At 49.1% G+C, this 13511-nt stretch overlaps 1 protein-coding gene across 7 annotated transcripts in view; it reads right to left on the bottom strand.

Annotated features, from left to right (window-relative positions):
• ATP2B4 (ATPase plasma membrane Ca2+ transporting 4) overlaps positions 1–13511 on the bottom strand; it is a 101068-nt gene that overhangs the window by 33874 nt on the left and 53683 nt on the right. For all 7 annotated transcript variants that reach the window (XM_061159841.1, XM_061159842.1, XM_061159843.1 and 4 more), the window contains exons 3-6: positions 6085–6282; positions 3738–3995; positions 3135–3260; positions 2544–2669 (exon numbers count right to left, since the gene is read on the bottom strand). In XM_061159841.1, coding sequence (XP_061015824.1) covers positions 2544–2669; positions 3135–3260; positions 3738–3995; positions 6085–6282 — 708 coding nt within the window. The remainder of the gene's footprint in view (positions 1–2543; positions 2670–3134; positions 3261–3737; positions 3996–6084; positions 6283–13511) is intronic.

Below are 13511 nucleotides of genomic sequence, written 5' to 3'. Positions count from 1 at the left end.
TCCAAACTGAATGAGCTTTGTTGCCTTTTCATTAACTGCCCTTCCCTAAATAGACCAAGTTGCTCCTCCAGCCAAATGGTACAAATCCTTCTCTCCTCCAAGAGAAGGAATGCTTAGGGAAAGGTGCAGATTTGGTTTGTTATCTTTCTGCCTTCTGTTTTCCCTTCTTTCAGGAATAGTTCAGTTCAGCTCAGTCGCTCAGTCATGTCCGACTCTTTGCGACCCCATGAACTGCAGTATGCCAGGCCTCCCTGTCCATCACCAACTCCTGGAGTACACCCAAACCCATGTCCATGGATGCCATCCAACCATCTCATCCTCTGTCATCCTCTGTCTTCTCCTCCCGCCCTCAATTTTTCCCAGCATCAGGGACTTTTCAAATGAGTCAGCTCTCCGCATCAGGTGGCCAAAATATTGGAGTCTCAGCTTCAGCATCACTCCTTCCAATGAACACCCAAGACTGATCTCCTTTAGGATGGACTGGTTGGATCTCCTTGCAGTCCAAGGGATTCTCAAGAGTCTTCTCCAACACCACAGTTCAAACACATCAATTCTTCAGCACTCAGCTTCCTTCACAGTCCAACTCTCACATCCATACATGACCACGGGAAAAACCATAGGCTTGATTAGATGGACCTTTGTTGACAAAGTGATGTCTCTGCTTTTTAATATGCTGTCTAGATTGGTCAAAACTTTCCTTCCAAGGAGTAAGCATCTATAATTTCATGGCTGCAATCACCATCTGCAGTGATTTTGGAGCCCAGATAAATAAAGTCAGCCACTGTTTCCACTCTTTCCCCATCTATTTGCCATGAAGCAAGGAGGTCAGCACCCTGGAAAGAGCAGATCACTGCACAGATGCCATGATCTTAGTTTTCTGAATGTTGAGTTTTAAGCCAACTTTTTCACTCTCCTCTTTCACTTTCCTCAAGAGGCCCTTTAGTTCTTCTTCACTTTCTGCCATAAGGGTGGTGTCATCTGCATATGTGAGGTTATTGATATTTCTCCTGGCAATCTTGATTCCAGCTTGTGCTTCCTCCAGCCCAGGGTTTCTCATGATGTACTCTGCATATAAGTTAAATAAGCAGGGTGACAATATACAGCCTTGATGTACTCCTTTTCCTATTTGGAACCAGTCTGTTGTTCCATGTCCAGTTCTAACTGTTGCTTCCTGACCTGCATACAGGTTTCTCAAGAGGCAGGTCAGGTGGTCTGGTATTCCCATCTCTTTCAGAATTTTCCACAGTTTATTGTGATCCACGTAGTCAAAGGCTTTGGCATAGTCAGTAAAGCAGAAATAGATGTTTTTCTGAAACTCGCTTGCTTTTTTGATGATCCAGCAGATGTTGGCAATTTGATCTCTGGTTCCTCTGCCTTTTTTAAAACTAGCTTGAACATCTGGAAGTTCACGGTTCACGTATTGCTGAAGCCTGGCTTGGAGAATTTTGAGCATTACTGTACTAGCGTGTGAGATAAGAACAATTGTTTGAGCATTCTTTGGCGTTGCCTTTCTTTGGGATTGGATTGAAAACTGACCTTTTCCAGTCCTGTGGCCACTGCTGAGTTTTCCAAATTTGCTGGCATATTGAGTGCAGCACCTTCACAGCATCATCTTTCAGGATTTGAAATAGCTCAACTGGAATTTCATCATCTCCACTAGCTTTGTTCGTAGTGATGCTTCCTAAGGCCCACTTGACTTCACATTCCAGGATGTCTGGCTCTAGGTGAGTGATCACACCATCGTGATTATCTGGGTCACGAAGATCTTTTTTGTACAGTTCTTCTGTGTATTCTTGCCACCTCTTCTTAATATCTTCTGCTTCTGTTAGGTCCATACCATTTCTGTCCTTTATCGAACCCATCTTTGCACGAAATGTTCCCTTGGTATCTCTAATTTTCTTGAAGAGCTCTCTAGTCTTTCCCATTCTGTTGTTTTCCTCTATTTCTTTGCATTGATTGCTGAGGAAGGCTTTCTTACCTCTCCTTACTATTCTTTGGAACTCTGCATTCAAATGGGCATATCTTTCCTTTTCGCTTCTCTTTTGTTCTCGCTTTCAAGAACAAGTGAATGGCAAAGACAGGGCTAACTTCGAGGCAGACATTCCCTCTCTGTTCCCACCCTTCTGGCTGTATCTCTCTTCCTGCTCACAGTTTTAGCAGGAAACCAGTTTCTTCTCCTGGATAGTTTTCCCTTAGCCTTGATGGTTCATATAACCCCCCGTGTCTGAGGAAGAAAGGGGCGAGGGTTGGAGCCTGAGCACACTGCCAGCCTGTTTGCGCAGGCCTTCTACCTCGTTCTCTTACGGTCCACCAGTAAATGCAGGAACCAGTGCAACCTGACCGCGGAGTGCAGAGCCGGATCCGGTTTTCATTAGAGCACCGTGGGGAGTCAGGGATGAAACCTTTAGCTAAACAAGGTGTTTGCAGATCTGTCCTCATCATCCTGCAGAGTCTGCCAACCAGGTGTTCCACTCCAGACCCGCTCCCTCTCTCAGTCTGTCCGTGGGGATGGGAGGGGGGAGGCTCTTCTGAAAGCCCCTTACCTTTCTTCTTCTTCTCTTCCTCTTCCCCTTCACTGGCTCCCAAGAGGGTAAAAATGATTCCAGTCTGAGAGTTAATACCCACAGCAGTCACTACCATTCGTCCAGAACCTTCCATTACATGTGTCCCTATATGAGAAAGAAGACGGGAGAAGAGTTTTTTCATTTTTTTTTTTTTTTAACACCTGGCCATTCTTTGGTGTGAAACATAAACTTGGAAAAATGCAATCCTTCTTCCTTTCTCTCCCATGCATAGTGTTATACTCGGCAGATAGTAGGAAAAGATCAAGAGCAAGCAACCCGGTGGGTAAGGAGAACAATGTGTCTAACGGCTTTGGGGTAAGGCTCCTTTCCCACCACCCACCCCAGCCAGCAGAGCCCTTCGAAGGCTCCTGCAGCATCTGCTTCATGGACAACCTCTGTTAGGTTGCTCAATATCCTTGTATTCAACCCACTGACATGCTATAGCCCCCGCTGAGCCTTGGGGCAGGAGACGGGGCATGATCGGAAGACAGGGCAAGGTCTGGACACAGTCTCTGTGGCCGAGTGTCTGCGGGGAGGTAGACGGGGAGCCGGTGTAGTCAGAGGCCTCACCTGAGAGCAGCATGGGGTCCCTTTCCACGGATTTCTTGACATGGTCCGACTCCCCAGTCAGAGAACTCTCGTCAATCTTGAGATCGTTGCCCTGGATCAGGATCCCATCTGCAGGCAGCAGGTCACCTAGTACAAGGAGGTGAAGGGGCGACAGGAAGAGGGCAGGTGAGGACCATCCAGCCTCATCTCAGGGCTGCTCCTGGGGCCCCACCTGTAGGCAGTGGCCCGGGAGAGACTGGAGAACCTCTGAAAGAACTTCAGGTCTGACAACCTGCGATAAAACTCTGCTCTGGGTATTATAAATTCAAACGGTTACTGATCCCCAAACACCTTCCCATGGCCTGAATATTACATACTTGTAATCTAAGAAACACAGGGTACAGTCTGACAGTCTTTGGCAGTTTCAGTTACTGCTTTCTTTGAATTTCTTTTCCATAACCTCCTTAAACTCTAACCTAGAACCTAACACAGTTTGGGGTCTTATCTTTTTGGGTCCTCAGCAATTCCCAGCCCCCTATGCCAAAGGACCTAGCCCTCCGATACGAAGGGTGGCACAGGTGTAAAAAACAGAGCTAAAAGAGAAAAGAACCACAGAGCTCTCACCGTATTTGATTTGGGCAATGTCACCCACCACAATCTCAGCCACAGGGAGCTGGATGATGTGGCCATTCCGGATAACGGAGAATTTCTGCTCCTTTTCGATGCGGTTCTGCAGCCCCCGGAATTGCTTCTCCTTGCTCCAGTCATTGAAGGCAGTCACGAGCACGACGATGATCACCGAGAATAAGATGGCTGCACCCTCAATCCAGCCAGCTTCTGCCTCCCCTTCGTCCTCTGGGCTACTGACGGCTAGACCACACTCTAGCCCAGGGCAAGGAGAGAAAAGGGTCACCGAGGGGCCTTTGCTGACGTTAAAAATGGGGGTTCTGCTTCTGTAACTCCCCAGAAGAGAAAGCCAGGGGAAGAGAAGAACAGAAAACCTGGGTAAAATAGCCATCCTGAGGATACCAGAGGATGGCAGGATTGGGCATCATCTCATCACCAATATAACTATCTATGTTTACCCAAAAAAGGCATATGACTAAATAGCATGAAGCATGTCAATGAAAACTATAGGCAAGACACATATAGAAACCTTATGACTCCCAGCATGGTAGTTCCCACTGCTATTTCCCGAGATGACCACCCAGCTTGGGGGGCGGGGGAACTTTGAGGTGTACGGCCTTGTTGGTTTAGTGAGGGTAGAGGATTCATAACATTCTGAATAAGGATTTACTGGGAAAGCGGGGGAAGACCCTGGAATCAGGATGAGTTGGAAGAATAGCTTACTAGTTACTTTTTAGTTTCCTTTGGAGAACCCACTCAGATAATGGGGTGGGGGGGCGCACACACAACACTTAAGCTGTTAGGTTGGTGCAAAAGTAATTGCAGCTTTTGCATTGTTGAAATTTGCCATTTGCTACTGGAATATGTTCTTAATAAATGTGGCTATGTTATATATCATTTTAATATGCATTTCTTGCTTTATGCTTTTTTTGCTAATGATATTTCTTGCTGTTTATTATATATTTAGACTGGAAATGATGTTAGACAAGAAGGAAATTTGAGTGATTTTCTTATTTGAGTTCAAAATGGGTCGTAAAGCAGTGGAGACGACTTGCTACATCAACAACATTTGGTACAGGAACTGCTAATGAACGTGCAGGGCAGTGGTGGTTCAAGAGGGAAATGAGAACCCTGAGGATGAGGAGTGTAGTGGCTGGCCACCAGAAGCTGACAATGACCAACTGAGAGCCATCACTGAAGCCGACCCTCTTACAAGTAAACAAGAAGTTGCCGAAGAACTTAACGTTGACCATCCCACGGTCGTCTGGCATGTGAAGCAAATCAAAAAGGTGAAAAAGCGCGGTAAGTGGGAGCCTCGTGAGCTGACTGAAAATCAAAAACCTGTCATTCTGAAGTGTCATCTTCTCTCATTCCACAAAACAACAACGAACCATTTCTCGATTGGATTGGGATGTGCGACGAAAAGTGGATTTTACAGGACAACTGGCGATGGCCAGCTCAGTGACTGGGCTGAGAAGAAGTCCCAAAGTATTTCCCAAAGCCAAGCTTGTACCAAAAAAAGGCCACGGCCGCTGTCTGGCGGTCTGCTGCCAGTCTGATCCACTAAACTTTTCCAAATCCCGGCGAAACCATTACATCTGAGAAGTATGCTCAGCAAATCAACGCCATGCACAGGAAACTCCCACACCTGCAGCTGGCACCGGTCAACAGAAGGGGCCCAGTTCTTCTCCACAGCAACACCCAACTGCAGGTCGCACAAGCAACACTGCAAAAGCTGAACAAAGTGGGCTACAAAGTTTTGCCTCATCCACCATATTCACCTGTTCAAAGTTCAAAGCTCAGTCGTGTCCAACTCTTTGTGACCCCATGGACTGTAGCCCGCCAGGCTCTTCTGTCCATGGGATTTTCCAGGCAAGAATACTGGAGTGGGTTGCCATTTCCTTCTCCAGGGCATCTTCCTGACCCAGGGATCGAACCAGGGTCTCCTGCATTGCAGGCAGATGCTTTACCATCTGAGCCACCAGGGGAGCCTATAATCATCTGACCTCTCACCAACTGACTACTTTTTCAAGCATCTCAACAACATTTTGCAGAGAAAATGCTTCCACAACCCAAAGGATGCAGCAAAACGCTTTCCAAGAGTTTGTCGGATCCTGAAACACGGATTTTTACACTACAGGAATAAACAAACATTTCTCATTGGCAAAAATGTGTTCATTGTAATGGTTCCTATTAAAACTAGTTATGTTTTAAAATTCATGGTCTGAAACTGCAATTATATTTGCACCAACCTAATAAAATTTGTCAACAAATACTACGTGCTTTTCAGTGACAGTGGAAAGAACCCAGACCAGAGTCACGCTTGTTTGTTCAAGGCACTCACGTTCATTTTCTCCCCCCGGGGGGCGGTAGAAGGACAGGACCAGGGAGATGATGGCCGCGATCTCCAAGATGATGAGCGTGACGTCCTGAAGGGCTTCCCACACTAACTCTAAGAAGGTCTTGGGCTTTTTGGGGGGAATAAAGTTTTGTCCAAACACTTGTTTACGTTTCTCCAGATCTGCAGGGTTCCCAGATAGGCCTGAAAAAGAGACAAGAGTGGAGTGAATGAACAAGAAAAAAGTGGAAGAGCTGAATGACAGAGGAAGGCAGTTAAAAGAGTCCTTTAAAGAGGATCCCTTGCTTCCCAATCTGCCCAAATATGAGATCCAATTAGGGTGACCAACCACCCCCATTTTCCCAGACTCAGCAGGTGTGAAATGGGGGCAAACCAAGAGAATCTGGTCACAGGGGCCACTCACTCCTCTTGGTCTCCAGGGTAAGCTAACCCAGACCTACAACTTCATCTCTTCCTCACTGAGTTTGCACCAGGCTTCAGCTCTAAGAGTACACTAAAATGTTTCCTGAGACACAGAATTTTCCTCTTATATTAACATGTAAATGCTGGCCATGATTTAAAAGCAGAGGTGGCTTCTACCTACTGGCTCACACGAAAAGGCCATAATGAATAAGCTATTTGCTCAAGGTCATGCCAGGAGGCTAGGAGACAGAGCCCAGCCAGTTGTCCTGATTCCAAGTTCCAGAGGTTTCAGGACATCAACAGAATACAGACTTCATGAGACTCCAACTTTGGGCATCCCCTTTAAGCACCCAGAGCCGTCCCATTCCGTCACGCACAGAGACACACACACATAGACACACACATCTTTAAGAGGTGCTACTGTTCTACTAAGAACTACGTACTTAGAGACATACTAAGTGCTACGAGTACTGCTTGGACAAAGCACTAGGAGAAGCGCTATCGTTCAGAGCGAATAAAGAGAGAACAGTGAAGGTGAAAGCGCTGAGTCAGACGGCACTCAGTCCGTGACCATCAGCACGCTCTGCACTAACACACGTGTGCTTACACACCCGTGTGAGTGTGCACGCAGAGTCCATGCACGTTCCCAGAGGGAATAAGAGGCAGACTTATTCCCAGAGTCCTAGGCTCTTCTCATGGGCCCCAGGAGGGGTTACACTTTAAGAGGAGAACGCATGTAATTTAAATTAATGCCAGGTGGCATTTATCAAGTTGTTTACACAACCTGATTAGCAAATAGCCTTGGTTTGGGACTGGTTGTTGGCTATACTGCTTGATGGGCTCCCCACAGGCAAGGTGAGGCAACCTTTGTCTTGGAAAACGATCAGCAGTGAGGAGGGTTAGAATCAAGAGGATAGGGACACTTAACCCAGAGGCACAGGACTAGCAGATGACTGGAAGCTGCAAGGAGAGGATGGGCTACTGATGCCAAGGACCTCACACCTCTCCACACTGAAGGGCTAGGCCACCGGTGGGGGAAGGGGGGCACGGCGGGGGGCAGACTTCTGTCTCCACTAAACAGGACCCAAGGGCGAAACTTTAAATGGCAAAGAAAGAGATGTGAGTTAGAACTAAGGAAGACATTCAGACAGGGATCTTGAAAATGGGAAAATCTGTACCCAAGGGAGTACTGTTTGCAGGGTCCATTCCTCTACCCTAAAGACAAAAACCACTCAGCAGAGGTATTGAAATCTACCCGGGGACCCTGCCTGGAGATGAAGCAGCGGTGTGAACTGGCACCCGCGATTGTGGAGTGGGGACTGGAGACTGCTTCCTTCCACTTGCTAGCGGTCAGGAGAGAGAAGCAGGAAGCTGGTTCGGGAAGTGACACCTGATGCTTTTATCCAGGGCCTCCTGCCTCCTTGGGGCCAAGAGCATGACCCTGGCTAGAGAGCTGAGAGGCACAGCAGAGCTCTGCAGGGGAACGGGGTGGGGTGGGGGGATTGGCCAAAGCACTAGAAGCAACACGGGCTGCTTGCCAGAGGCCCCCTGCCCCCACCACTCTGAGAAGTCGGTTCTCAGCAGGCAAGACACGCCAGAGCCTGGGAAAGGAGTGTTCCTGGGCAGGGCATCTCGATCCCCAGGCGGGCAGAGGCGGAGTTGCTAGGGAACAGGGCTGTGCGGGGTGTTTCTCCCAGGGACCTGAGATAACACATCTGTGCCAACTTGGAACTGCTGTGCTGGATGGCTGGCCTGTTCTTGAGAAACAGGAGTTCCAATAACTTGTTAATCGACCTGGGATTATTTCTTAAGAAAGCAGAATTTACAACGTAAAGGGAGATGCTATTCCCTTGGTAATAAGGGTGACTAGACGACTATGAGGGCAAATCAAGACATCAGTTACAGGAGGTTATCACATGCCAATAGCCCAATGAAGGCCAAAATGAGAACCTCAACACCATTCTAGCTAAAAATGCTTCCCTGGTGGCTTAGATGCTAAAGAATCTGTCTGCGATGCAGGAGACCTGGGTTCAATCCCTGGCTTGGGAAGATCCCTTGGAGAAGAGAATGGCTACCCACTCCAGTATTCTGGCCTGGAGAATCGCATGGACAGAGGAGCCTGGCGGGCTACAGTCCATGGGGTCGCAAAGAGTTGGACACGACTGAGTGACTAACACTTTCACTTCCACTGAGGTAACCCTGCCCCACTCTGTTCTCATATTAATGCCTCGTAATCATCCTTGACTCCTCTTTCTCTCTCTCATCTACAATACCCATTTAGTCAGAAAATTTATCATCTCTACCTTCGAAATATATCCAGATTCCCCTCACTTCTCATTTTCCACTGCTTCCATCCTGGTCTAAGCCCTGGTCATCTCTCAGTTGGACTACGGCGACTGCCCCACTAGCCTCCCGCTTCCACCCTTACCTTTCTGTTCTCAGTCTATCCCGTTTCCAGAACGATCACTCTCAACCCAATCCATGACACTCATCTGCCCTTTTACGTGGAGTGAAACTGAGTAAGTTTATGATGGCCTGTAGGCCCCCTTTGTGAGCACCCAGTTCCCCACCTGTTAAGTGCTACTATTTCCGCCTTGATCACCGAGATCCCGCCAAGCTGGCCTTCCGGCCACTCTCTGTGTGCGCCAGATGTGTTTCTATGTCAGGGTCCCTGCACGTGTTGTTTTCTTTCTCAGATTTCCCTTCACTAGTTACGGCTTGTCCTTTCACTTCCTTCAGGTCTGCGGACAAACGCCACCTGTCATGTGAGGCCCACCCTGACCAATGTATTTTACGTGGACGTCTCTGCCCCAGCACATGGGATCCTTGTCCTGCTCAACTGTTTCCCTCTACAGGTCTTCTCCTGGAATAGGTTATTTGATATATTTGTTCTACATTTGTTTATCTTCCTCTACAAGGTCAGGATTTTTGTCTTCGTTCCTTAGGTCTAGAGTAGTGCCTGACATGTACACAAATTCGTTGAATAAACTGCATGAGTAACAGATTTCATTGTGAACATTTAAGTGATTACAGTTGTGCCAGGCACATTTGTGTCTTCTTACCAAAACTGTGCAAAGCCCTGTGTGTTGGCTGCTATCAGCCCCATTTCACATGCAAGCAAACTGAGGCCTAGATGGGAAACTGGGAGTCGCCCACTGGTAACCACCCCAGTAAACATGTGGCAGTCTGTAACTGCTCCACAAGCAGCAGCTGGATGCCAGCTCACACAGAGGGGGCTGGGGCGTGGGGGCAGCTGTACTCAGCTAAGGCTCCATTTTGCTGTGACTAACCTTTCCTTCTCTGCCTAGGACTTTCCAGATTTCATCACCGAAGCGCCTGTCTCCTGGGACAACCCCTCAGCTCCAGGCAAACAGGAATGGTTGGTCAGCCTTCTTTATTTACCTCAGGGCAGGCCCACTTGCCGCTTTTCTCTGCACCTCTAGGCAAATCAGTCTTGTTCCTACTCTTTATTTACAATTGCAGTGAATTAGTCCTGCCTTTTTCCTGTCCTCAGGGATGGTGACACCAGGTCTGTCAGAGTCCAACCTATGAATTTTATATTCAATAAAAGTTTCATTATTGGCCTTATTTTGGACCCAAGCAAATGAAACAAGACACATTATGGAAAACAAAAGAGGTCAGGCCTTGCTCTTACCTAGATGCTCTCAAGGTCACACATTTACTTCCTCTTTGCATTTTCTCTCACCTGTCTGCTCCACCTTAAGTCACCCTCAGCTCTTAAATAAAAGCCCCGCTAAGAAGTCAAGTGGCCCCAGGACCCCGCAGGCCCTCTGGCAGGGAGGGGCAGTGTGGGGCTGCTAGCGGGTGGCCTTGGGAATCTGCTCTGACAGGCAGCCTCACACAGGAGAGCCATGTGAGACGGGAACTCCGCCAGCCCCCAATGTGGGGCTTCCCATTCCAATTCTTCCAGCCCCCGAGAGGCTCTCAGGCCTTGATCTCAGCAGCTGCGATTTCACAGAAATACTTGCCCAGGCCAGAGGGGGTTTAAGTTTCTCATCTTCACAGCTGCTTCTCAAGCACACCGCTTCCCAAAGTGGGGAAGGAGGACTTGGCAGCAAGAGAATGCTGGAAACTGGAAAGGGGTTTCCCCTAGAAATACATCAAGAAAATGAGCAGAAACCGTGTCCCCAAGAACATACGAGAAACAGTCCCACCCAAACTGGGAGCACCTCTGGCCCTCAGCCAGATTTAGCACATGAGCTGGGAAAGGGGACAAGAATGTCGGCCTGGGAAGTCACCACCCGCACCCCAGGCTGGGGAATCACACGGCCGGGCAGGGGCCTGTGGAGATGGAATGGGCGGCGGTGGAAAATCTGTGTCTGTTCTGCCGTGGCTTGGGAGGAGGAGCGGCAGCCCAGCCCCTTGTGGCCTGGCTCCAGCGGGGAAGCAGGCAAGGGCCTGGCCGGCTTCCCCACGGAGGCCGAGGACTGTCTGCAGAGGCCCCCTTATCAGAGCCGGCGCAGAAAGGGTGCAGCCCGGTCAGACATCAGGAGGGACTTCCCAGCTGTGTGGGCGATGATACCTTGCCAAGGGGCGAGCAGAATCTTCTGCTGTACAGACAGCACCAGGGAGAGGTTTCTCTGGGCTGCTCAGAAGCCAGGCCTATTCGGTACATGAGAAGAACAGACATCAGAACATCTTTCAAGTCCTACCTTAAAACCCTGGACTAGGGGGTAAAAGAGAAGTGAAAGTGTTGGCCACCCAGGCGTGTTCGACTCTTTTGCAACCCCATGGACTGTAGCCTACTAGGCTCCTCTGTCCATGGGATTCTCCAGGCAAGAATACTGGAGTGGGTTGCCATGCCCTTCTCCAGGGGATCTTCCCAACCCAGGGATTGAACCTGGGTCTCCTCTACGGCAGGCAGATTCTTCACCATCTGAGCCACAAGGGAAAGCAAGAGGGAAGAGCAGCTTGAAATCAACATGAGGACTGAAAGGCTTCAGCCAGCTCCTGTGCTAGCCACTGACACTGCTCTGAGGATTCAGAGCCATTTCCCTGCTTCTGCATCTCCCGCTTATCACACCCGCAGCTTGGAGATGTGCTCCGTGCCTTCTGGCCTTCCAGCCCCTAGAGAGAAGGCAGCCTCCCGAAAGTCACAGCAAGGGGACGACAGATTCAGAAGAGAATGGCCCGGGAGTGTCTTTCTGTCCGTCTCTCTGCTGTGTGCCTTTTGTGAGCTCCCTGACTCCGGCACAGAGAAGAGAGCGCTGCCCAGAGTGCCCTCCTTACCCTCTGCCCGGTCGCCCTCTCCTGGGCTGCGTGTTCATCCTCCCCTCTGGTATCACACCCCCAGTGCTCACACCTTGGAGCTAAATAAAAAGAGCGAAAACCCCACTTCCAAGGGCAGATGCAACATCTGCCTCAGCTGAAGAAGGAATGCTATCTTTCTTCCCACCCCCCACTGACATTCAGTGCAAGGCAACCCTCAAGGTTGAAAGCAAAACAAAACTTGCAAGAGATTCTGCTGCGTTGCCAAGGGAGTGGAGCACCGAAGGCCCGAGGCCTGGTGGGAGGGGAGAAAGCGGGGAGGGCTCTCAGGTTCAGAAGACGCAATGACTCTCCCTGCCTCCAGAATTCCCTATTTCCTGCTTGGCAGCATTATGCCAGCTAAGCCAGAAGCCCAGCTCCAGGCAAGGAGGAGATGGCTAGGAAAGAATTCAGAGAACCTGGAGTTGGCCTGGGAAAGAGCAGGCCCACGGCTGTCATGCACCATTGGCCTAAATTCAGCCCTAGGCGTAACTCAAAGCAGACAAGGAACTCCCAGGAGGCAACATGGAATTCCCTGCAGGGTAGGCGGGCCTCAGCAAGGGCACTTTTTCTGTCCTGTCTTTCTCAACCATCTACCATCCTGCTGTTGATGCTGCTTCCTAGAGGTTTTGTGAAAACCTCCACCCCTTTGCTGCTGCTAAGTCACTTCAGTCGTGTCCAACTCTGTGCAACCCCATAGACGGCAGCCCACCAGGCTCCCCCGTCCCTGGGATTCTCCAGGCAAGAATACTGGAGTGGGTTGCCATTTCCTTCTCCAGGGGATCTTCCCAACCCAGAGATTGAACCCGGGTCTCCCACATTGAAGGCAGACGCTTCACCGTCTGAGCCACCAAGGAAGCCCGGTTTGCCCCCATTCTCCTCCCTCAGAGATATTCTTCTGCTATGAGTCTCTCTCATACCTTAAACTTAATATATCCACCCAAAGTGTGATGGGCAGAGAGGACCACAGACTGTTCCTCTTGGCAGGCATGCCCATGTCTTTACGGTAATTTACTTGACATGTTCAAGGTGATGGCTACAGGGCAGAGGGCATGAGGAGAGAGGCAGCTTAGCCGTGCTTCTCAGCTGAGCTGGATGGACTCCTAAAAGTGGACTGTTCATGAGTCTGAGCAAGCTCTGGGAGCAGGTGATGGACAGGGAGACCTGGCGGGCTGTAGTCCATGAGGTTGCAAAGAGTCAGACATGACTGAGCGACTGAACCAAACTAAGTGAAAAGTGGATTTTCTGAAACAGACTATAACAGACTAATAAACAGACTAATGATAGGGAGGAAAATCTCAGAGAAGCCAGTTACCCATTTTCTTCTCACATCCATTCTATCCCATATCCACTTGCCAATTTCTTTATATACCCCCTGGCAACATAAACATTCTCCAAGGCAGTGGTCTCTAAATGGGAGGCAGGCATTCATCTGTTGGAGCATGGGAAAGGTACTAGAACTCTTCGTATTACTTCATCCATTCCTATTTCTTTCAGAGTCTATTATGTAAATGATATTAGTGTTAGAAGTACTAATAGTAACACAGTAGTATGTAGTTGAACATTTATTGGGGCTATGTGTGCAATTTTCTCCCAGATTGACAGTGCTAACTAGGAATTTCAATCTGCTGCACTGAGAAAGAGCCCAACCCCAGTACGTCCCAGCTTTCAGAGAAATAGACAGCTCGTGGTGGGACATGCCACCGACCTCAAAAGGTGTGGCAACAGAAATACAATAGGAA

This window comes from Dama dama, chromosome 14 (assembly GCF_033118175.1).
Source record: "Dama dama isolate Ldn47 chromosome 14, ASM3311817v1, whole genome shotgun sequence".
Classification (NCBI taxonomy): Eukaryota; Metazoa; Chordata; class Mammalia; order Artiodactyla; family Cervidae; genus Dama; species Dama dama.
Note: the sequence above shows the minus strand (reverse complement) of the source record. Positions and strands in the feature narration are given on the sequence as shown.